The following is a 25,331-nucleotide window of genomic DNA, read 5'->3' as shown; positions in this document are numbered from 1 at the left end:
GATTGGATCATCTCACACACACACACCTCTCACAACACGACAATTCACATGCAGTCAAAGATCGACTGACGCTAGAAGCTACACATAAAGCTTCCCAGAGGATAAGTGGCTGTGCTCAATGATGGAAGATTGGCAGAGACGGAAACCGATGGCCATCAGGAGAGGAAGGAGTCGAAAGAACATTCTCAGTCATTTTGGAAAATCTCTCATGCAAGCCATTATAAATACATACAGCACCCTTCAGTCATGAAAAGAGAAGAAGCAAGCAGATGGGGGGAAAAATGAAGGAGCAAAGAATGGAAGGAAGAAAGTTAGGCCAACAGGATGGATAATAGGATGAAAGGAAGGAATAGCCTATAGATGGAAGAAAAAGATGGGGAACAAGAGGAAGACAGAAAAAAAGAAAGGATAAAGACAGAAAGGATGGAAGAAAGAAAGGAGGGAATTAATGACGGAAGGAAGGAATACAGATGGAAGAAAGGAGGGATCAAAAAGAATGAAAGAAAAAGGAATGAAAAAGAAAGGGATGAAAAAAAATAAATGATAAAAGTAAGGATGGAAGAAATGAGGGCTGAGAGAAAGAAGGGATGAAAAAGAGAAAAAAATGAAGGAAAGAAAGATAGGGATGAAAAAAGCAAAAGAAAGCAAAAGAAAGAAAGAAAGCACCTGGAGAAAACCCACGCAGACACGGGGAGAACATGCAAACTCCGCCCAGAAAGGCCCTCGCCAGCCGCTGGGCTCGAACCCGGACCTTCTTGCTGTGAGGCGACAGCGCTAACCACTACACCACCGTGCCGCCCAGAAAGAAAGAAATTATGAAAAAGTAAGGATGTAAGAAATGAGGGCTGAAAAAGAAAGAAAGAGGGATAAAAAAGGGAAAATAGATGGAAAAGATAGGCAAAGAGGAAAATGGGGAAAAGGAAAGGATAAAAAAAGACAGTAAGGAAGGAAAAGTAGTCCGATAAAAAGACGACAAAAAAATGAAAGGATAAAAAAAGACCAAAAAAAGGTGGAAGAAAAGAGGGATAGATGAATGGAAGGAAGAAAGGAAGAAAAAAAGAAAAAATGAACAACCGTGGCTGAGCATGACTCCTCCTCTAACGGTCTGTAAAGGTGCAAACTGAAACTAATGACGGTGGATAAGAAATCTTGGAGCATAAAAAGGTTCTTTGGTTTTCCTTTAGGCCAAGAAAAAATTATTGTTTGTTTCCGGTTACCCGACCGACCGTTTAAAAAAATGCCCCGACCCTAGACTTTTTTGTTAGATGTTTAAAAAAAAATGTATTTTCGCCGACCAACAATACATTTTGAAAAAAAAAAAATCTGCATTACGATTTGCATAATATTGTCGATCTGACAAGTGACTAATTCTAAAACGCATATATCGGACAAGAAACACTCATTGATTTCTCACGGCCTCAATCTGACGTCATGACCTCTTTCTGGGAAACTCCGGCTTGTGTTGTACACAACGCTAGGCATCATGGCGGCCAACGAAGTGCTCTCGATTACCGTGATCGGTTGCGACCACACGGAAGATTGTAAGACAATAAGTTCATTTTATAAGTTTTCAACTGTAAAAGAACTCTACGAACATTATCATCCTCCGCTGGACGAGTCATGCAAACAGTATGGTATACACACAGCGCCCAGGCTAACGGCGGTATCGATATCACGATGGAAGTCACGTTGGAAAGCCTGCTCAGCAATTTTGGCTTGCGGGCACTGACATTTGAATGTAAACGGAAGCCGGAGTTTCAAAAAATGTTAGCTATCAAAACAAAAATACTAAAAGTACACGAGGACGCAAAAGTAGAGGCAACAAAGGTGACAAATAATGCCACACCTAAAATTTATTTAAAAAAAAAAAAAAAAAACTACCTACCCGGTATTTTGTGTGATAAAAAAAAATAATAATAAAATAAAAAGACCTACCTACTTACCCTATTTTTTTTCAAGATGTAATAGGAAACAAACAATTATTTTTTCTTGGCCTTGCTGTGGAACCTTTAAAGGTTGAACTCAACACCACAGATTTTCTGTTCTCGAACTGGAGCCTTTTTAGAGCACGACAACTATTAAACACCCCAAACCCTGTCAGCTTAAATGATGTAATTACTGCATTCCACATCAGGGACGATGAGCAACCAGCAGTAAAGAGCCAGCTGGAAAACCTACAAGTCACCAACACACACAGCAAAACGGCGTCAGGAGGCAATCAATCAATCAATCAATCAATCAATCAATCAATCAATCAATACATGCGTAAATAAATTAACCTGTGTGAGAAATTATAAAACACAGACGTAATGGGGGAGCAGAGTTAGTGAGAGTGCAGCACACAGACAGACACACACTGATCATGAGCATGTGTCTGTATCTCACAGTGCTGGTGTGTGTAGAAGGTCAGGGCTCACTGATCCTACTGAGTGTGTGAGACAGGTGCTGTGCTCATACTACACACACACCTCATTAATAATGCAGAGAACTGCATGTGCTTAGAGGAACAGGGAGATTGAGGGAATGGTTAAATGGGAACAAAAGGAAAACCATTTCGTATTTGCTCTCACAGAATATCATTTGTGCAAATAACTCCCATCCCTTTTTTTTTTTTTAAACATATTTTACGGGCGGCACGGTGGTGTAGTGGTTAGCGCTGTCGCCTCACAGCAAGAAGGTCCTGGGTTCGAGCCTCGTGGTCGGCGAGGGCCTTTCTGTGCGGAGTTTGCATGTTCTCCCCGTGTCCGCGTGGGTTTCCTCCGGGTGCTCCGGTTTCCTCCACAGTCCAAAGACATGCAGGTTAGGTTAACTGGTGACTCTAAATTGACCGTAGGTGTGAATGTGAGTGTGAATGGTTGTCTGTGTCTATGTGTCAGCCCTGTGATGACCTGGCGACTTGTCCAGGGTGTACCCCGCCTTTCGCCCGTAGTCAGCTGGGATAGGCTCCAGCTTGCCTGCGACCCTGTAGAAGGATAAAGCGGCTAGAGATAATGATAATGAGAAATATTTATTTTACAAATATTGCTCCAACTATGAAGGCTGACCTCTACTTTGAAATGTCACTGGGACTTGCATTCAAACAAGCCATGTGTAAATAAAGAGAGTGCACTATTTGTGTTTTTCACAATCCTGACACACTGCACTTCTGCAAGAGTTCAGCAAAGGACATGCACACATTTCTCAACAACTGATGTTTGACGGCGGAACAATTAAAATCAGGAACTGAACAATAAAAAGATGTCAAAACCATTACTGGATATGAATTTATAAGCGTGACTAAATAACGAGGCGTGTGGAGTGGAGCGGAGTTCTGGGACGCCCGGGTATCTCTCCGCGTGAGCTGAAAACGACGGTTCCCTTTACGAACTCCGATCAGCGTGAACCTGGACGTGATGGGGAAATGACACACGCCCTTTCGAACTCCTGGGAATATTCTCCTGGATTATTGTCATCATTTACATTTCCTGGCCACTTTTTTAGGAACCTGCTGCTTTATGCCGTTCTCTAATCAGCCGATCCTTTGACAGCAACACGACGCATACAATCATGCAGATACAAAACAAGAGCTTCAGTTAACGTTCACTTCAAACATCAGAACGGGAAAAAATTGTGATCTCACAGTGGAGTGTGACTTTCTTTCACTGTGGCATGGGTGTTGGTTTGAGCCAGATGGACTGGTTTGAGTTTTTCAGAAACTGCTGATCTCCTGGGGTTTTCACAAACAGTCTCTAGAGTTTACACAGAGTGGTGCAAGAAACAAAAAACATTGAGTGACAGTTCTCCGGGTGGAAATGAACGCCTTGTTGGTAAGAGAGGTCAGAGGAAAATGATCAGATTGGGTCAAGCTACCAGGAAGCATATAGATGACTTGCAACCACGTGATCAAAACTAGGACGGCAGCCGCTGAAAGCGTGCCTGTAAACAGTGCTGAATTTTCTCAGTATGACCATGATTTAAACGCTCGAGCGAAGATTTGATACAAAGAGAAGATAGATGTGTATGGGTTTGACCCATATCATTTACAAAAGTCGGACTTTTTCTGAAGATAAGACGCTTCTATCAACCATCGAGAACCCAGATATCGCGTTCTATCTGGTTTGGCTGCTGAAGAATCAAGTCCGACCTTGGACGAAGCATAGCCCATTTTCTGACTGGGTGCCCAGTCTGGATTGTTTCGATCATATAATTTTGCTGGCGCTCCTAGAAGCGAAATGATAATACACGTGTTAAAATTACAACAATGACCTAGTGAACCACAACAAGAGAACGCTCATTTTATAGCAAAATTCTAACAATACGAAATAAAATTCTTCCATGATGTTATCGAGAGAGCTTTTGAATCTCACCCGAGATAAAACGATTACTGCAAACACGAGCTGTTTTGGTTTTAGCCTCTGTTAGATCAGCCCTGCCGACGTTGTTCAATCACGGACGGAATTCTAAAAAATCGGAACGTGCCACGGTCACGAGTACTGTGACCGTGGCATGTACTGTGACCACAACCATATTCAGCACAAAGATATGGCGTAGCTAAAAGAACGCTTAAAGCAGTGGAACATCAAAGTTGCGCATGCGTGACTATGTTTTGTATGGAATGTTGCTTGATCCCACATTTGTATCTCCACCAACATGGCCGACATCTAGCCAATATCCATTTTGCTCTGACGTCACTTGCAAGTCAAGGATAGTAACTCATTTTTTTAGTGGTCCAAATCCTGCACTCTGATTGGCTGGCGAGCGAGTCCGTATTCTACGTTACGGACCCCGGTTACGGACCTCTGGCGACTCGCTCGTTCACAACAACAAACATAGTAGCATTTTTTGTCAACATTTATCTTTTTTTTTTAATAAGATTTATTTAAAAGATTAAACACCTTATAAATTTTTGCCAGCATTTCTCAGGAGAACAGCATGGATAGTGATAACGACAGTGTTCACAGCGAAAGCGAGTTTTACTACCCTGAGGAAGAAGAAATAAACGAAAACATTTCAGGAGAAAGCTAAAAACCTGCAATTTGCTAACGCCGAGCAAAAACATGGCTGAATCCTGAATGACTCAGTTTTGTATAAATAGGGGACTGCACAGGTGGCAAAATGTAGTTTTTTTTCCTGCCATGGAAGTGCACTTGTATAACGAGGAGGAAGCAATTAGCATTACAGCCGTGAATGAGGATTCAAAATGGCGGCTCGGCTCGGTTTTCCCTTTCGGGTGCTTTCGTTTTCTGTTAGAATTTGGTAAAGAAAAAAATATACATATTATTTACCAGCTTAAGGTCGGTCCGTATGGTGAAATACCGTGACCTCGGCAGGCCTTGAAATTAACGGTGTCCCGATGGCCACTGGCCACTAAAATTTAGGCCGGGACAACTAAAAAAAATCACTTTGGGACATTTTTGGGACAGTAGAAAAATAATCAACATCAGAATGTCAGCCCTTCATACGTTTGTCAGGCGCGCGACCCAGCTTTCGGCTCCCAAAAAGCCCCCCGAATTTGATCTGTGCTCTGCAATTACAGTGCGCGTGGGAGCCAGAGACGTGCTGATTCATGACCTCGCCCATCGCCTTTGATCTGTATTCAGCACTATTACTGCGCGTGTGCGAATCACTTTCCCGCCAGTTCGCCGACATCCTATCCATGTAAACAACATTCAACCAATCACAGCTTCCAGCCAATCAAGGCATCCACCAAATATGGCAAACTGCAACTGTTTAATGTTCGGATATTTCCAGAATACGTTCGGTAAAACTCCCTAGCATGAATCATCCCGAATCACGCTTTCCGGACGATCTTCGTAAAGAATCGTGAGCTCGGTGATGTTCGGGAAATCAGCTGACAAAGCCAAATATGGTAAACCGGCAAAGCTCGGGAATGTACGGTGTAGTTCGAGCTACCTTGTGAGTTTCGGTAAACTTCGCCAAGTTTCCCGCGAAATGACGCGTGGAATTGCCGAAAACAGAAATATCAGTATGTTGTGATGTTGGGTCATGGCGCAGAGGACAATTCTCACGTTTTTTTCCTCGTGGGATGCCCCAGCGTCGACGGGAGCGACAAGGACGGCCACAGTCACTGCTCCGACAACTTCAGTGACACCTGACAACGTTGTTCAGCCCACTTGTCGGCCTCCAGATCATACAGATGAGGGGGGCGCCGACATAAGGAGGGAAGGGGGGCTTGGGGGCGATTACTGACGAAGGTCATTCGGGCGAGCGGCCAGTGAAGAAGTCCAAGACCTCACACGGAGGTAAAGCGCCCGAAACAGCCCCAGTCACTGCTCCGACAACTTCAGTAACATCTGACGTTCAGCCCGATCGCCGGCCTACAGATGAGGAGGGCGCCGATGGAAGTGATGAAGGGGACTCGGGAACGATCATGGACAACAGCCTTTCGGGCAAGCGGCCAGCGAAGAAGTCCAAGTCCTCGGTATTTTTTCTTCCACTTCAATATTATTGGCACCAAATTAGTTTTTTCGTTAAACTTTCAAGTAAGGGAAATTTCATTAGTGTATAAATTTTTCATAAATTTAGTACCTACAATAAGGCCTTATTCTTGTTTGACATTCAATCTGATTTCAATAAACTGTTCCTGGCTGTAATGACCAAGGTTATTTTATTTATATTATTTTCCTGAAAACCAGGTTGGGACAGTCCATCCTCACTTTGGGACAGTTGGAATTTATTTTTGGGACAGTTCTGGGACAACAGGGGAAAAAAAAAGTTAATTTCGAGGCCTGCCTCGGCCTTGAATACTGACCTCGGCCCAGAGGGCCTCGCTCAGTACTTTCAAGACCTCGGTCACGGTATTTCATGATACGGACCTCCCAGCTGGTCACTCTTTACAACCGTGGTGAGCAGAAAAACATCTCAGCGTGCAACAGCAGAAGACCATGCTGGGTTCCAATCCTGCAGCCAAGAACATGAACCTTAGACTCAAGAACAAGTTCCTATTAAAAGTGACTGACCGGTGAGTGCATGTTACTGACGTTTGGTAAAATAATAGGGACTAAATAATGCAGAGTGGTCAAGGTTTGGGATCGCGTAAAATTTATAACATCCATTTGGGCTTGTTTGTCCAAACAGTGGGAACACTCGTCTTAAAACGAATACAAAAACATAAGCCATGAGCGCTGGTCAGCGAGCATAGGAACAAATCAGGAATGAACAGATGTACAGTTTACACACTAAACAAAATGTTTCCCAATTTACAGAATGCATAGGGTGTGTTACGTTGTACTGCATTGTGTAGGCTCGGGTAGGTTAGGACTTGCAGGAGGAGATGGATAAGATCTCGCTCCACACTCTGGACTGTTGGTTCTGCACCAAGAACTATTACTGTGACTGTACGGCACTAATTCACCAAGATCCCTACTGGCATGCGCTGATTTGCATGCGTAATGGGATAAATTGTGCAGGCGGCCCAAAAAAAAAAAAAAAAGTGTGTGTGTGTATGTGCTGGTCATTTGCAAACAATTCCGTAAATTACGTCACATGGAAAGTAAGGGTAGAATACATTATGCAAATCAGGTTTTGTGAGATCAGATCTCTTCGTGCCACAGTGAGATCAGATCTCTAAACGATTCCCGGAAAAGTTAAACTGAAACCAAGTGCTGAGAGTTCAAATACATTACGGGCGCAAATTAAGACCAAGTTCTGTTCACAGGTGAGGATGTGTGTGCGGTTTACTAAGTTTCCATCTGAGCTCTGCTATGAGTGGAGGTGTGAATGTGCAGTGAATATCTACGATGAACCTTTGTAATGAATATCACCTGCGAAAGGCTGGAAAAAGGCCAGGTGATTTGTTTTCCATTGGCTGACTGGATAACTGCATGAACGCACAGTCGTATCCAATAAAATGACTGGTGAATGGAATCATTATATCTCTCTCTTGTAGAAACAGGCTTCCGCAAAGTTCATACATGGCCGCCGGTCATTTTAATTTGCACACGAAAATCGCTATTCCAGGTGTTTTCAGGTTTAGTAAATTGTACTGAAACTACTTGCACTGACACAGTCCTGTATTTTTCCTGAACACAGAAACACCACAAATGGCATATTCATTAAAGCAAAGTACACAAGACGTGCTCTTATTCACATCTGAAAAATACAATCCTCTGTACGTTAGTGAGGCTGCACACACACACACACACACACACACACACGAAATCAAGGACTAGGGGTTTTTTTGGAAGGGGAAAATGTATGTACATCTGATTTCATTTGTTTTTCCACAATCTGAGTTTTACACTTAAAATCAAATCACTTAAACGTGATCAACGTTAGATTAGATGTAAAAACCTGTATAGGCACAAGGCTCAACACTTAAATCTGAAGTAAATAAAAAGAAGAGAGGGATTTAAGATTCAAGGCTCAGCTTGTCAGATTATAAGTAGATTAGTATCACAGCAATGGGAGAGAGAGAGAGAGAGAGAGAGAGAGAGAGAGAGACAGACAGACACACACACAAGTGGCAAAGAAACAGAGAAAGGAGTGAAAGACTGACCAAGCGAGAGAGAGGAGTGTGAGAAAGAGTGACTTTTTTTTTTGCGGTCCGGTTTCCATCAAACCCTGCGCTCTGATTGGCTGGCGAGCAGGTCCGTATCCTACGATACGGACCCCGGTTACGGACCTCTGGCGACTCGCTTGTTCACAACAACAAACATAGTAGCATTTTTTTGTCAACATTTATCTTTTTTTTTTATAAGATTATCAAAAACCTTATAAATTTTTGCCAGCATTTCTCAGGAGAATAGCATTAATTTTACAGCATGGATGGCGATAACGACAGTGTTCACAGCGAAAGCGAGTTTTACTACCCTGAGGAAGAAGAAATAAAAGAAAACATTTCAGGAGAAAGCTGAAAACCTCTAACTGTTGCTAACGCCGAGCAAAAACATGGCTGAATCCTGAATGGCTCAGTTTTGTATAAATAGGGGACTACATAGGCGGCAAAATGTAGTTTTTTTTCCCCTGCCATGGAAGTGCACTTGTATACCGAGGAGGAAGCCATTTGCATTACAGCCGTGAATGAGGATTCAAAACGGCGGCTCGGCTCGGTTTTCCCTTGCGGGCGCTCTCGTTTTCTGTTAGAATTTGGTAAAGAAAAAAATAAATATATTATTTACCAGCTTAAGATCGGTCCATATGGTGAAATACCGTGACCTCGGCCTTGAATACTGACCTCGGCCCAGAGGGCCTCGCTCAGTACTTTCAAGACCTCAGTCACGGTATTTCACCATACGGACCTCCCAGCTGGTAAATAACACATATCTATCCACATTCACTGGATTTTGAGAGAAACAGAGCATTTAAATTTTTTTTGCAAATTCAATAAATAAAAACTTTATACAAACCGTCAGACAGAATGTAATAATAATAATAATAATAATGTTAAATTTATATAGTGCCTTTCTCATACCCAAGGTAGCTTTACGGGGGGGGGGGATTCAAACCGAGCACAGAAGCACAGCCGCACTACTACTACTACTGCTGATAATAATAATAATAATAATAATAATAATAATAATAATAATTCCTAAAAAAAATGTTCTTCCCATCAAATACTTTCATTCCATATTTTGTTGCTTTTTTCCTGTTGTTTTCGGTTGGTTCAGCAACACGTTCCACCATTTTGTTTTTCTTCTTCTTTAGGGTGTTTGTGGTGGTTGGCAAACCAACTTAAAGGTGCATTACCGCCACCAACTGGGCTAGAGTATGGAACAGGAGATTTTTTTTGGGGGGGGAGGGGTGGCTCTACTCTATATCCTTTTAGCTATTTCTGTTTTGTTTAAATACTTGATAAAGTGATATTTCTGATCAGTGATTTTTTTCTCTACTCACGGTATTATGAGCTGATATCCTAGTAGTAGAGTAGCCAATCAGAGCACACGATTGCTCATATCCAGTGAATGTGGATAGAATAAAAAGGGATACATTATAGGAACGAGAGAGAGACGAGTGGCAGAGATACGAGTGAGAAAGAGATAGATAAGTGTGAGAAAGAGTGACAAATATAAAGGGATACATTATATATGAGAGAGAGACAGACATCTGTCTGTCTCTCTCTCATATATAATGTATCCCTTTATATTTGTGCGACAGACATTGAATGAGAAAGATGGATAGAGAGATGAGTGAAAGAGCGAGAGGGAGAGCATTAAGAAGAATGAAATGCAGATTAAATGTAAAGATAAATTAAGAAGACTACGCTGATGGAGAGTGAAAAAGAATCCGACACGTAAAATGAGCTTGAGTAAGAAAAAAACTCATCAGGAGCTCATATTCTTTTATAGCATATAATAAGATTAATCCTTTAATTCTTGAATCCTATCGCATGCTGTAAAAGAACTCAATCATGGGCTTTATCTTTCAATGTCACTGTCCTTCTACACACAAGGAGTTGAATAATCAAGTACTTTAATCTATTAATGATTTATATAATTCTCTATAATCTCTCTCTTTCAGGGAATATTTTCCATGGACTGACGGACAAAAGCGCCTACAGTTTCATGAAGCTCATCAACCCTACCTGTACAGTATATCATTAGGCACGAGCCATGGAGCTCGCTGGTCTGCAGTAACGCTGGTGAGAAACCCAAATTAAACCAAGTCTTACTGGAAAAAATACAGAACGAGTCTGAACGTAAACTGCATCATGCCAGCAAAAATACACGTTCAGATTACACCAGACATTTAATGAGGCCACGGTCTTAACCAGTACAAACTTTTTGACTAAAGTCTGCAACGCCGTTGTGTTTTGAATGTTGTGAGCACATGTTGTGCATCAGAAGCCAAACAGGATTTTGGGTAACGGACATGAGCATACACGCGTTTAAAGACCAAAATGTTCATGAGCCTTAAGACAAAAATACAATTCTTTAATCACATTAATTGCCTTGAGTCATATTAATCATGACAAAGGGTGGTTGGTTTAAACATCGGCAGTAGATTTGTTAGCACTCTTTCAACCCTCCCCAGTCTATCCAGGCCTGGAACCAGCATGAAGTACGGTATGCACTGGTTTGTGTGAACCCCAGTGGCTGGGTATTTTACCTAAATCTGCATGTCTTTGGACTGTTAGGGAAAGCGGAGGAATCCCACGCAGACGCAGAGAGAACGTGCAAACTCCACACAGAAAGACCCCTCGTCGGCTGTGAGATTTGAACCCGGAACCTTCTTGCAAACCAAGACACCATACTGTATGGCCAAAAGTTTATGGACACCTGACCATGTACAGATCACGAGATCTTCCACTTCAACCCTGTCTTCACGGAGTTCATTTTGTGCACAGCGGCACCGCTATGCTGGAACAGGTTTGGGCGTCTTCGTTCCAGTGAAGGAAAATTGTAAAGCTACAGCATACAAATACATTCTATACAACGAAATGCTTCGAACTTGGTGAAAACAGTTTGGGGAACAACCACATGTATGATGGTCAGGTGTCCACAAACTTTTGGCCATATAGTGGACTAATATTGGCAGGACTGGCTTCCCATCCAGAGTGCATTTCCAGTTCTTGCAAAGGATATAAAGCGATTACTGAAGAAAAATGATTGTGCCACCTCATTTTCTTTGAAGAAAAGTTCATGTGATTTAGGTGAAATGGTGTACCACGAGGGCGAGAGTTCACGGCCTGCTGCAACATGAACATACAGGTTTATTAACATCTCATCTCATTATCTCTAGCCGCTTTATCCTGTTCTACAGGGCCGCAGGCAAGCTGGAGCCTATCCCAGCTGACTACGGGTGAGAGGCGGGGTACACCCTGGACAAGTCGCCAGGTCATCACAGGGCTGACACACTTTGGAAAGCCCTGCACTAAACAGTTTTAAACTCTAATATTATCCTGTCTGTCATGACGCAGTGCAGGGTGGTTGGGTTTTTTTTTTTTGTTTGTTATCTAGAGTTGGATGACAGAACAAAAAAAAAACCCGATATATATATATATAAAATATTCTCAAACACGGTACTGTTCAAAAGGCTTGGTCCCCTCATTTTCTTCATACAAACTTTGTTATAGATTTCTATTTTATGATTTCTACATTATCGAGTAATGAACCTACAGTCTGAGAGTTTTACACAAACACAGTGAACTTTACAACAGCTGCATGCATGTGAAATGGAACTAAATCGACTAAGGCAGGAAAAACTCATCTCATTATCTCTAGCCGCTTTATCCTGTTCTATAGGGTCACAGGCAAGCTGGAGCCTATCCCAGCTGACTACGGGCGAAAGGCGGGGTACACCCTGGACAAGTCGCCAGGTCATCACAGGGCTGACACATAGACACAGACAACCATTCACACTCACATTCACACCTACAGTCAATTTAGAGTCACCAGTTAACCTAACCTGCATGTCTTTGGACTGTGGGGGAAACCGGAGCACCCGGAGGAAACCCACGCGGACACGGGGAGAACATGCAAACTCCACACAGAAAGGCCCTCGCCGGCCACGGGGCTCGAACCCGGACCTTCTTGCTGTGAGGCGACAGCGCTAACCACTACACCACCATGCCGCCCGCTTATTAACATCTGGAGGCATTTTAATACGAAATCGGCATGTTCTTTCAGCACTTGGTCTGAAAAGCACAACGTTATGCCAAAGCTAAAACAAAACGTGCGTCAAAATGGTGTTATTTAAATAAACAGTAATCAACCATGTTTTATTTTTCTGACGTGCTCGAATACTTGACGACAAAATGACTCCTAAATCACCAGGACAAACTTGTAGCTGCTGATGTAGGAATAACACGGTTAAACTAAACATTAAATACAACTGTAAATGTCTAACGGATGCAGCTTCGTGACCCATGTTGGCCTTCGTGTATACATGTATACAGAGAGAAAGGGGAGGGCAGAGAGGCAGCGAGACAGAGAGCAGCAGCACGAGTCATGCTCCACTCTCAGCCCTGTTGCTATGCGAGAAGAAACATCTCTCTGATCTGCAGCGAGAATTCGGGAACTAATAACAGGAAGAGGGCTGAAGACCTGCTCCACCAGATAAACACAGATAACGCCAACCGCGTCTCACGCTGTGCACGTGTGTGCATGAAAACATTGCAGGGCAGGTCAAAACAGGACAGGACAGCACAAGATGCACGCAGATCACAGACAGGAGGGAAGCATGACTGAAGAATACATAACCTTCAAAATGCACAAACGAAAGGAGAAATGGAGGTCACACACACCAACAACAGCAATGGCTTCCATTACTACTCATATGGCAGAGTAAATCAAGTTATCTGCCAGACCGACCGACCAAGCGAGTGAGCGAGAGCGAGAGAGAGAGATGTACCTCTTGGATCGTCGCAGCATGCTCCTCTCAGGCAGGGAGAAATTAGACAGCACAGTCCAGAAAGAGTCAGACATGATCCAGGCTCTTCACTATCACCGCTGTCACACAGAACCCAAACCCACCAGCTGCCATAAAGCGACGAGCGGATGAATGACAGCCATGATAAAGGAGTGTGTCCGTGTGTATGCGAGTTTGTGTCCCCAGCTGTCAGAATGCTGGTGTGAATGCCTACAACCTGTGACGCTGATGGAGGTAGTGTGAGCTGCAGTTGCCTTCCTCACACTCGTTCCCTCCCTCCCTCCCTCCCTCCCTCACACACACAGTCCTCTCTCTCTCTCTCTCTCTCTCTCTCTCTCTCATATATATATATATGAACAGAAGCAGAAAATCAAGCCTAGCAGCTACACTTCATTACAATTCACACACTTTCTTCCGACACAGTCATGTGACGTCGGTGCAGATTAGCATCTATGCCCAGTCTCAATCCAGTCTCAATTTGGTTGACAATTTCTCTCTTTTTTTTTTTTACGAAAAAAAAAAAGCCCAACCGAAATAATTCACCCTTCTGATTAACGAGGCAAACTGTAACAGCATTTTGCTTAATGAATAAAAACAACCCTGTGCCCTCAGTAACATCACGGAAGCCAATTCACTTTCATGAAGGTGTATTCAGAGTGAAAAACGTGTGCATTATATTAACATGATTAAACTCGTCTGATTCTGTATGAAGAAGCCAGGGCTTGACGTTAACTTTTAAAATTTTCACTTGCGTGCTCCCCCCCCAATATTATCACTAGCCCCCTATTTTGCGAGTACTACTTTTTTTTTTTTTTGAAAACCATAGAATAGTTGTGAATTGCAACATAAAATGATCACACACTGAGTTGAAGTTTGGTTACTTTTGACTTGTAATGGACAATTAATTTTATCCAAAATAGTTTTTCCTGCAGGCGGCACGGTGGTGTAGAGGTTAGCACTGTCGCCTCACAGCAAGAAGGTCCGGGTTCGAGCCCCGTGGCCGACGAGGGCCTTTCTGTGTGGAGTTTGCATGTTCTCCCCGTGTCCGCGTGGGTTTCCTCCGGGTGCTCCGGTTTCCCCCACAGTCCAAAGACATGCAGGTTAGGTTAACTGGTGACTCTAAATTGACTGTAGGTGTGAATGTGAGTGTGAATGGTTGTCTGTGTCTATGTGTCAGCCCTGTGATGACCTGGCGACTTGTCCAGGGTGTACCCCGCCTTTCGCCCGTAGTCAGCTGGGATAGGCTCCAGCTTGCCTGCGACCCTGTGGAACAGGATAAAGCGGCTACAGATAATGAGATGAGATGAGTTTTTCCTGCCTTAGTCGATTTAGTTCCATTTCACATGCATGCAGCTGTTGTAAAGTTCAGTGTGTTTGTGTAAAACTCTCTCAGACTGTAGGTTCATTCCTCGATAATGTAGAAATCATAAAATAGAAATCTATAACAAAGTTTGTATGAAGAAAATGAGGGGACCAAGACTTTTGAACAGTACCGTGTTTGAGATATATATATATATATATATATATATATATATATATATATATATATATAAATAAAATAATCTGGGGTTTTTTTTTGCTCTATCATCCAACTCTAGATAAAAAACAAACAAACAAACAAACAAACAAACAAACAAACAAACAAAAAAACAACCACCCTGCACTGTGTCATGACAGACAGGATAATATTAGAGTTTAAAATTGTTTAGTGCAGGGCTTTTCAAAGTGTGGGGCACGCCTCCCCTAGGAGGCGTCAGAGTTCTTCAGGGGGGGCGCAACGTGAGGAAAAATAAACCAGAATAAGTTACTATTGCAGACATTTAGCGAACTTCAGCTAGTCTTTGCCAGAGACAAAATGGATAGGTTTTTAGTACCTAAAGCTACAGTGAGTGAGGAGACGGAGTCTGGGCCAAGCAAAAAAAGAAGGCAGTATGACCACGATTATTTAAAGTTTGGATTTTCATGGACTGGATCTGAAGATGCTCCACTGCCACAGTGTGTTGTCTGCCAAGAGGTGCTAGCTATGACATGTTTAAAATGTGCAAAACAAGATGTTTAAAAAAAAAAAAGCACAGATGTTTAAAATGTGTAAAAAAAAAGATGTTTTAAAAAGCACAGATGTTTAAAATGTGTAAAAAAAATGTTTTAAAAAGCACAGATGTTTAAAATGTGTAAAAAAAGGATGTTTTAAAAAGCACAGATGTTTAAAATGTGTAAAAAAAGGATGTTTTAAAAAGCACAGATGTTTAAAATGTGTATAAAAAGATGTTTTAAAAAGCACAGATGTTTAAAATGTGTACAAAAGAGGTTTTAAAAAGCACAGATGTTTAAAATGTGTAACACAAGATGTTTTAAAAAGCACAGATGTTTAAAATGTGTAAAAAAAAAAGATGTTTTAAAAAGCACAGATGTTTAAAATGTGTAAAAAAAGGATGTTTTAAAAAGCACAGATGTTTAAAATGTGTATAAAAAGATGTTTTAAAAAGCACAGATGTTTAAAATGTGTACAAAAGAGGTTTTAAAAAGCACAGATGTTTAAAATGTGTAACACAAGATGTTTTAAAAAGCACAGATGTTTAAAATGTGTAAAAAAAAGATGTTTTAAAAAGCACAGATGTTTAAAATGTGTAAAAAAAGGATGTTTTAAAAAGCACAGATGTTTAAAATGTGTATAAAAAGATGTTTTAAAAAGCACAGATGTTTAAAATGTGTACAAAAGAGGTTTTAAAAAGCACAGATGTTTAAAATGTGTAAAAAAAAGATGTTTTAAAAAGCACAGATGTTTAAAATGTGTACAAAAGATGTTTTAAAAAGCACAGATGTTTAAAATGTGTACAAAAGAGGTTTTAAAAAGCACAGATGTTTAAAATGTGTAACACAAGATGTTTTAAAAAGCACAGATGTTTTAAATGTGTAAAACAAGATGTTTTAAAAAAGCACAGATGTTTTAAATGTGTAAAACAAGATGTTTTAAAAAAGCACAGATGTTTTAAATGTGTACAAAAGATGTTTTAAAAAGCACAGATGTTTAAAATGTGTACAAAAGAGGTTTTAAAAAGCACAGATGTTTAAAATGTGTAACACAAGATGTTTTAAAAAGCACAGATGTTTTAAATGTGTAAAACAAGATGTTTTAAAAAAGCACAGATGTTTTAAATGTGTAAAAAAGACGTTTTCAAAAAGCACAGATGTTTAAAATGTGTAAAAGAAAAAAAATGTGTACAACAACCATTTTTTTTTTTAAAATACGAATGGAACATTAAGTATCGCAACAACAAAAATTGTAAGGGGGGGGGCCACTGTTGTTTATTTGCTCTCGGGGGGGGGGGGGGGGGGGCGCGCTGACTCTCCCACACTTTGAAAACCCCTGGTTTAGTGTGTAGGCTGAGGGTGTTTTATACAGACCTGGCAACCTGTAACTGAATCAGTACAGCCAGCCTGTCCGGACAGAGTGCGTTTTTAAAATTTTTTTTTTAATAAACCTAGCGGAGGATGATATAAAAACAAACAAATAAATAAATAAACGATAAATAAATATTTTGCACAGGACTGGGTTCCTCTGATAGCAGAAACAAAGCTCCAGCTCTCTGTGCTCTTGATCTGTTCTGTTCTTTCAGTATATATATCGCGCATGTTGTTGAATTTTTTATGCCTGAGTTGTTTGAAACCAATCTGGGTTTTCTGTGTCGAATCAGGAAGCGGCTTCGCCTTTAAGAAAATCAAACACTTTCATGAAGGAGCCGACTCGAATGCGAGCAGAAAAAAAAAACGAGATTCTTAAGCAAACTCTTCCATCCTCACTTCCAACTTTCTGTTTTTGTAAAATACATTTTAAATATGATCGCGAGTTTCTCTGGAGTTTTCAGGCTGAGCTCTTTAACCGCTCATTTCCTCATTGTTCTTGAAGCATTTGCTTCTATTTGTTAACATTTTTCTTGATAGCGGGGAGACGGTAATGCCTTTTATCTATTTCTCTGTTTGAACAGCGCAAAAATGAACCATACTGAAGACAGATTAAGCCTTGCTTGCATGAAAGACGGTGTCTGTCTGACCCCAGCTGTGATCATCATGTGATGCATGACGTCATGCAGAAGGGGTCCATAAACAGCATGTGTACCACACTACAGCAGCGGGGGAATAGAAAATAACTCGCAAAACAGCCAAACAATGGCGGATACGTAGTGAGGAACGCTTTTAGGAACTGAAATAAAAGATCAAAAAGCCTAATTTTTGTGGTGCTAGTTCGTAATATAAGCTCATTCCAACTTGCCCGGTCGGGCATGTCAGAGACATATCCCACTTGTCCGAATGCATGTTTCACTTGCCCCGGGCAATCGGGCAGTCCTTAATGTTGAGCCCTGGAAGCTGTTGCATACTAGAGACATTGTCTCCAATTTTCAGGGAAACTTGAGGAGGAGAAGAATGCTCAAACCCTTATTAAATCCTTACTAAACTGACTTAAACTGCTGTAGTGTTTGGTCAACTAAATCTAAACTAAAACTAACCACCAAATATGACAATAATGATTATCCATTTCCATCAAAAGACAAGATTAGCTGTTAAAGGAATAGAAAACGTAGCGTAAATACATACATGAGTTGGTAGCTTGTAATATCGAGAGCCTATAAGACAAGTTTCAGGCATGTTTGACCATTTATGAGAAAAGTTGTGAGCGTTTCTGTATCGCTGCTCTAATGCCACCAGTAGGCTGCCGTGCTGCCTGTTGGAAGGGCGACACGTGACGTCATTTGGGTGCAAGGCTCTTCAGTACTGAAGGGGCAAAGTGAAAGGTCTACTAAGGTGACAATGCCTATTTTTTCACTTTAGGGAGAGAAAGTGAAACACAGCGATCCTAGTGGTAGCGTTCCTAAGCCGAGAGCCATACTATTGAAAATCCCATCGACCCGATTTTTTTAAAAATCCCACGAAGTTATGACGTGGAACTTGTACACCCCCAAAAAATATGTTGTATATGTTGGGACTGTCTACTAACTGTGAAAGTATCAGGTGAAATTTTGCTGTCTTTTAAAAGATCGAAATTGCACCTAACCTGTCAGAAATGGACTACAACCAAACTGTCTAGTCAGAGTCGCTCATATTACATCAGCAGTAGGCTTAGCTATCCCACGACCGGGAAGATCTGTGTATTTTGATCATGCTATGTTTTGCGCCAGACTGCAACCACCGGCAGTTGACTACATGCCCTGATCTGTAATGGTTATCCCCACAAGGGATGCATTTCTTATTGGTACAGAAATACTCCGCCAACCACGCTATACGGTACAAACCGGCATGTTGATGTAGGCTACTCGCCGGCTGCTACCTGCTACAGATTTGGAAAGGCGCTAGACTTGCGGTGACGTCACATACGCGACGTCTGGTCCGTGTAGTCTTTGATCAGCTTATTAAAAAACATTCAAAACAATTCAAATCGGTGGAAAAAAGTATGATCACCAGGATCGATAGAGCTGCCCGACATGTAATTTTTTGAAAAGATATTCCCCATTCATTTTGCCATAGAGGTTGGAACGCATCCAGAAGGGGGCGATGAGATTACTTTCCCTCCCGAAACATCTGAAATACTGTATTAATCAGATGCAACCCTGACTTACGGACAAACCCGGACTCTTTACCTGTAAAACGAGGCTGAAACTATGCGTTATAATCAGACTTGTACGGAAAAAGGCGGAAACATTGCTGGAAACACCCAAACTGCTTTCCAAATAGTTTCCGTAAAGTGTGACGTCACTTACAGTACACGGCCAAATTCGACAAAATGGACCATAGCACCAGCGACATTTCTTCACCGATTTCCTCGAGTATTTCGGACAATGACACGAATAGCGATGATGATCACACTGCAAAACATGATATCTTAGCAAGTGAAAATACAGTGCTGAGCGTAAATGAGTACACCCCCTTTGAAAAGTAACATTTTAAACAATATCTCAATGAACACAAACAATTTCCAAAATGTTGACAAGACAAAGTTTAATATAACATCTGTTTAACTTATAACGGGAAAGTAAGGTTAATAATATAAACTTAGATTACACATTTTTCAGTTTTACTCAAATTAGGGTGGTGCAAAAATGAGTACACCCCACAACAAAAACTACTACATCTAGTACTTTGTATGGCCTCCATGATTTTTAATGACAGCACCAAGTCTTCTCGGCATGGAATGAACAAGTTGGCGACATTTTGCAACATCGATCTTTTTCCATTCTTCAACAATGACCTCTTTCAGTGACTGGATGCTGGATGGAGAGTGATGCTCAACTTGTCTCTTCAGAATTCCCCAAAGAAAATAATTTCTTTCCACCACAAAGGTGAAGGCTACAAGAAGATCAGCAAAGCTTTACTTATCAGTCAGAATACTGTAGCAAAAGTGGTACAAAAATTTAAGAAAGATGGAACTGCAACCATCTCACAGAGACGTCCAGGTCGTCCACGGAAGTTAACACCTCGACAGGAGTGTCTTCTGATGAGAAGGGTTGAAGAAAATCGGCGTGCAAGTTCACTGCAGTTATCTAAAGAAGTAGAAAGCCAAACTGGGGTGACTATTTCCCGTGGCACAATACGGTGTACACTGCAGAGGAATGGCATGCATGGATACTGTCCACAAAAGAAGCCTCTCCTAAAGCCCAAGCACAAAAAAGTCTGCCTAGAGTTTGCCAGGGTCCGTGCTGACAAAGATGAAGACTACTGGGACTCTATACTCTGGAGTGATGAGACCAAGATAAATGTTTTTGGAACCGATGGCTTCAAAACTGTATGGCGTCGCAAAGGTGAGGAATACAAAGAAAAATGCATGGTGCCTACAGTGAAACATGGTGGTGGCGGCAGTGTCCTTATGTGAGGCTGCATGAGTGCTGCTGGTGTCGGGGAGCTGCATTTCATTGATGGCATCATGAATTCACAGACGTATTGCTCTATACTGAAAGAGAAGATGCTCCCATCACTCTGTGCCCTTGGTCGTCGTGCACTTTTCCAACATGACTAAACACACATCTAAGGCCACTGTTGGATTTCTGAAGAAGAACAGGGTGAAAGTGATTCAGTGGCCAAGTATGTCTCCTGATCTGAACCCAATCGAACACCTACGGGGAATTCTGAAGATACAAGTTGAGCATCACTCTCCATCCAGCATCCAGTCACTAAAAGAGGTCATTGTTGAAGAATGGAAAAAGATTGATGTTGCAAAATGTCGCCAACTTGTTCATTCCATGCCTAGAAGACTTGGTGCTGTCATTAAAAATCATGGAGGCCATACAAAGTACTAGATGTAGTAGTTTTTGTTGTGGGGTGTGCTCATTTTTGCACCACCCTAATTTGAGTAAAACTGAAAAATGTGTAATCTAAGTTTATGTTATTAACCTTACTTTCCCGTTATAAGTTAAACAGATGTTATATTAAACTTTGTCTTGTCAACATTTTGGAAATTGTTTGTGTTCATTGAGATATTGTTTAAAATGTTACTTTTCAAAGGGGGTGTACTCATTTACGCTCAGCACTGTATCTTCAAAATAGTTGAAACAATCTAGCATTTCCTATTAGAAGAATACAAGACACCAATTCTGGGATTATTAAACCTAGTTCTAGATTGCAACCAACTTATTCTAAGATGTCTCATCAAGTAAAAATATCTGTCCATGCAGAAAGATAATTTCATTCGTATTAAGTCATTTTCTCCTCAAATTCAGTTTTCAATTTTTTTGCAGTGCATGATAAACAAACATTACCATATCAATTGGTTACACACAAGTGAACCATATTTATAGAGTTGTTTTATGGAGTATTCACACCTACGTTGTTTGGTCCGGACCAAACGAACCAAATTTCCTTGGTCCGGACCTTTTGGGTTGGTCTGAATACAAACCACCGAACTCTGGTCCGGACCAAACAAGCGGACCGAGACCGAGCTGCAAGGTCGGACTCGGTCCGGACCAAAGGAACCCTGGTGCGGATCTTTTGGAGGTGTGAAAGCAGACCGGACCTAATCCGACAGTTTTGCTTTTTTGTACCTCGGGAGCTTCCGTCGTTTGTCGAGCATTATGGGAAACAGAGTCTTGACACTCCACCGCAAAGTGAAAACACTGTTTCGGTTGTCAAGGGAACCTTACAACAGTCGTTCAGTCATTCAGACCAGTGGTAGGCTAGACTACAGAGTACAAAAAATGAGTAGGGGGCAAACGTGGGCCGAGGAAGAAACGCGTACTCTTGTGGATATCTCGGCAGATGTCCACATATCTGAGCTTTTGGAGAGAACACACAAAAATGCCGACGTGTTTGCTGTATTCAGTGAGAAAATGAAGGAGAAGGGGTTCACGCGCTCCCCACAACAATGTCGGCTAAAAGTGAAGAAACTCCGTCAGACCTACATTAAAATCAGCGACATTCTTTCAAAAAGTGGCGGTACTAGCGACGCAAAAAAGAAATTCATCTATTGCGTGAAGAGCCAGAACTGTCACAACATGATGTGCGCTCATCAGCGCTATCCTCCGTAGCCGCCTTGCCCTTTGTCGTCGTCGTTGATAAATTACTTGTACAACAGCATAGTAATCGCACAATTGTGAAAACAGTAAAAACTGGAAAAAACATATAGCTTTGATGACATTAAAAAGAATAACAGCACGGAAAGCCTCCATGACTACTTTTGAACTTAACGCTTTGTGCGCGTGTCGTCTCTGACCAATAGCTGAACGACCTCAGGGCGCGTGGCTTTGTTGACAGATTTTGGTCCGCTTACTAAAATGTACAGTGTGAAAGCGAACCGCACCAAAATGAAAAAATAAAAAAAACATTTGGTTCGGACCAAAGCAAGTGAACTATCGAACTATCCTGGTCTGAATACACCCTTAGTTACTCATTACCGAGGCTTTTTTTGACAACACTAAATCAAAGCAAGGCACCAGTCATACAACAAACAAACATCAAGCCGCTTAGCTGCATCAGCAATTATTACGTTTATGCCCAAAGGATCTCAAAACGTATTACGCTTAATAAAAAGTTAGGGAAGCCATAAAAAAAGTGGTTTCTTACCCTTTGAACTTCTCTTTTGCAAACTACTGAGTGTATTGTCTCATTTGTCTTGTCCGTTTTTTGGCCGAAGATTGTAGGAACCGCATCTGGATTCAGCGCTGGCTTGTACGGTATTCCTAATGCCCGGTGCATCCGAGTTGTTTGAGTAAAACAATTTTCTTCCAAATGTTCTGAGCACACGAGCTACGAATGTGCCGTTTCTGCACCCGAAGGACCATTCCAGTCAGCCCGTGAGAGGTCTGTCCCTGTGCGGCAAATGGCATTTATCAATTACCTTCTTACCTTTTTGTCCTTTGGGAATCGATGCAGGCTAGTTTTTTCACTTCTGCCATCGTTGCATCCTCATGTAGCAGATGGCTGCAATGTTCACATAAATCCTGGATCCACCCTCAGCTTCCGACCAGACCCGTTGCAACAAGGTAGGCAGACTTGGCAATTGCCTAGGGCCCCAGCCCTCGAAGGGCCCCCGCTGCCAAACGACTGGTTATGTATTCAATAGCAATGACAACTTTTTGAGCGCGGCAGCGCAGCGCCTAATGACACTTGTTGAAATACCCTAGTTCCAAGGGGGGGCCCCCTAATGCACAACAGCACCTCCCTACATGCTTTGGCCGAAAAGTGCAATGACAGTCTGTTGTCAACCCCTCAATGCCCATCTCCGTCCAGTCAAGTGGTTGCAGAGCTCCGCGGCAAAAAAAACCCAAAATCAAATATGAAGCGAAATTACCCCTCAGGGAGCCAGAAGAGAAAGAAGAAAAGGGAAGAGGAAGACAGAAAAAAAACAAGACACTGGTAAGTGAGAATGTATACACTCATTAATACCAAGCGGGTCGACAAGCAAATTTGGTAGCTAGCTTACATTAATAGTAGTTATCTTGTAGATAGTGTTTATAACAGTGATGTAAACGTTGTCATGCACAACAGGCTTACAAACTTGCAAGGACTGGCTAAAAATTCTAATATGTGCCACACAAATAGGTGAAAGACTGTCAACTTCTCCCAGATTAACTTATTGTGTTTATCAAAATGTCATAGTCAGAGTTAGTTTCAGCGAGCTGCATGGCTTTCATCAGAAGTAGCTAGTGTGTCGTGAGCATGAATGGAGTAGGACAGGGGATGGCTCACAAGAAAGCTCTTTTTTTTACATAAATAGCCTATTATGTAAAAAAGTGGCACTGATGTCAATTGAATGTGATGTCCGCAGGTCTTTGGACATGGAGGGTATTGTGGCTGCCTTTGCTGAAGCCAAAGCCCGCAAGCAGCAGTTTTAGACATTTTGCCCATGATTCTAGTTGTGTATTCTTAAATTTATGTGTTTTTCTATACCTTTTGCACTTTTCTGTGTGTGCTGGTTCTTATTAAGATTCTTATTTATGTTTGTAATCATTTAATCACCATTGAAGTTATTTCTACTTGTGTATATACTGTAAATATTTAGTGTTGTGTTATTTGCACATTTTATATTACTTTGTCTTATTTTCATATTTTATATATATATATATATATATATATATATATATATATATATATATATATGTGTGTGTGTGTATTTTGTCTATTCTTGTGTTTAATTGGGTTTGATAATTATTTATAATAAATGTAAAGAGTTCATTTATTAAGTAAAAATCGTAAGAATGATTACAATATGTGTGATGCTTATTTATTAAGTCTTCAGTGGATAGGCGGCCATAAGGCCTTTCGTCGAGGGGGGGATAATTATGGGCCGCAGATCCCCCTTTGCCTAGGGCCCCCAAATAGCTTGAAACGGGCCTGCTTCCGACCACGCAAAAAGAGGGTAAACAAACACTATCCTATCCTCAGTGTTCGTTTACCCTCTTTCTGCGTTGCCGCAGGGTTGGACACTCTACTACGGTAATTACAGTAGGCTAGCCTGGTGACGTCTTGATGAAGTTTTTCATGAATGAGTCGAGCGCATGATAAGTGCTTATGCTGCCAGGGACGTGGAAAAACTTGCGCACTTGCCTCTTCGACAGATTTAGGTAAGTCAGATTGTATGCAGATCTGTGTGTAGGTAGTCTAGCGAGGTTCCAGTCCGCAGAACGAAGCAGTCACGGCAGCACTACTTGTACCGGGGATAGAGATATAAAAAGTTGCCTCCCCCCATTCAGTCACATAGGAGTACATCAGCTGTTCACTCTTCCCTCGCTGTTTATCAGCAACATCAGTATTCTCTTTCCCCTTCCACTTTTTTGTTCGAGAAAGGGAATTTCAATTTTTCTTCATATAAACTTTTAATGAAATAATCTCCAGCCAGGAGCAGCTTCAAGTCTTACTGGCTATGTGGAGCTTCCGTGTCTTGTGGCCAAATAGTGTCGGAGCATTGCCGGAAATGATCGGGGGGGATTTTGTTGATTGGTTAAAATATTTTCAACAGCGGCATCCATGAAATCGTCCATGATGGGGGAATTCTGCACAGAAACTGACTTTCGGAGATGGATATCTTAGTTGTGTGAGCTCCTTATTTTCAATTATTTGCATGAATTGTTAGTTTATATCATAATCTATCTTCATAACTGTATTTTAACCATGGGCTCTCTTTTCCTTTAAAACAAACAATGCACCGAGTGTCTGCGTCTAGACATTATTAAAACTCACAGGCGTAGAAAGTTATAGCTTTCAGCTAACACACAAAGAAATAAGACAGAACTGCAGTGTGGGAGCCGTGAAATACTGTTAGGGAAAAAAAATGAATATAACACAAAGTGCCTGAAGAAACCGTCACAAGATGAAAGGAATCCTCCTGAGTTTAACATCTATGTGTAGTGTGTTTGTGTGTGTTGACCACAGACAACACATCTCCCTGTGCTTATACTGTAATCCACTGTACTCAGAATGTGGAAATTTCCAAAACAGATTTAATGAGTTCTGATCTTCACATGTTCATGGATGCTTAAAGCATGGTCACATTCGCATGGCGCGTCTCTGAAGTTCACAAAAATATCATTAAGACTGGCAAT

At 41.5% G+C, this 25,331-nt stretch overlaps 1 protein-coding gene across 13 annotated transcripts in view; it reads right to left on the bottom strand.

The window, feature by feature from the left end:
- mast2 (microtubule associated serine/threonine kinase 2) overlaps window positions 1-25,331 on the bottom strand; it is a 391,407-nt gene that overhangs the window by 90,321 nt on the left and 275,755 nt on the right. The window contains exon 1 of one of the 13 annotated variants that reach the window (XM_060919989.1): window positions 13,291-13,494. The exons of the other annotated variants lie outside the window; for them this stretch is intronic. Coding sequence (XP_060775972.1) covers window positions 13,291-13,364 — 74 coding nt within the window. The 5' untranslated portion in view covers window positions 13,365-13,494. Of the gene's footprint in view, window positions 1-13,290; window positions 13,495-25,331 lie in introns of those variants that run through there. 13 annotated transcript variants of the gene reach the window in all.

The sequence above is a fragment of the Neoarius graeffei genome, chromosome 4 (assembly GCF_027579695.1).
Source record: "Neoarius graeffei isolate fNeoGra1 chromosome 4, fNeoGra1.pri, whole genome shotgun sequence".
NCBI classification, from domain to species: Eukaryota; Metazoa; Chordata; class Actinopteri; order Siluriformes; family Ariidae; genus Neoarius; species Neoarius graeffei.
The sequence above is the reverse complement of the archived record's forward strand: the minus strand, read 5'-3'. Positions and strand labels throughout refer to the sequence as shown.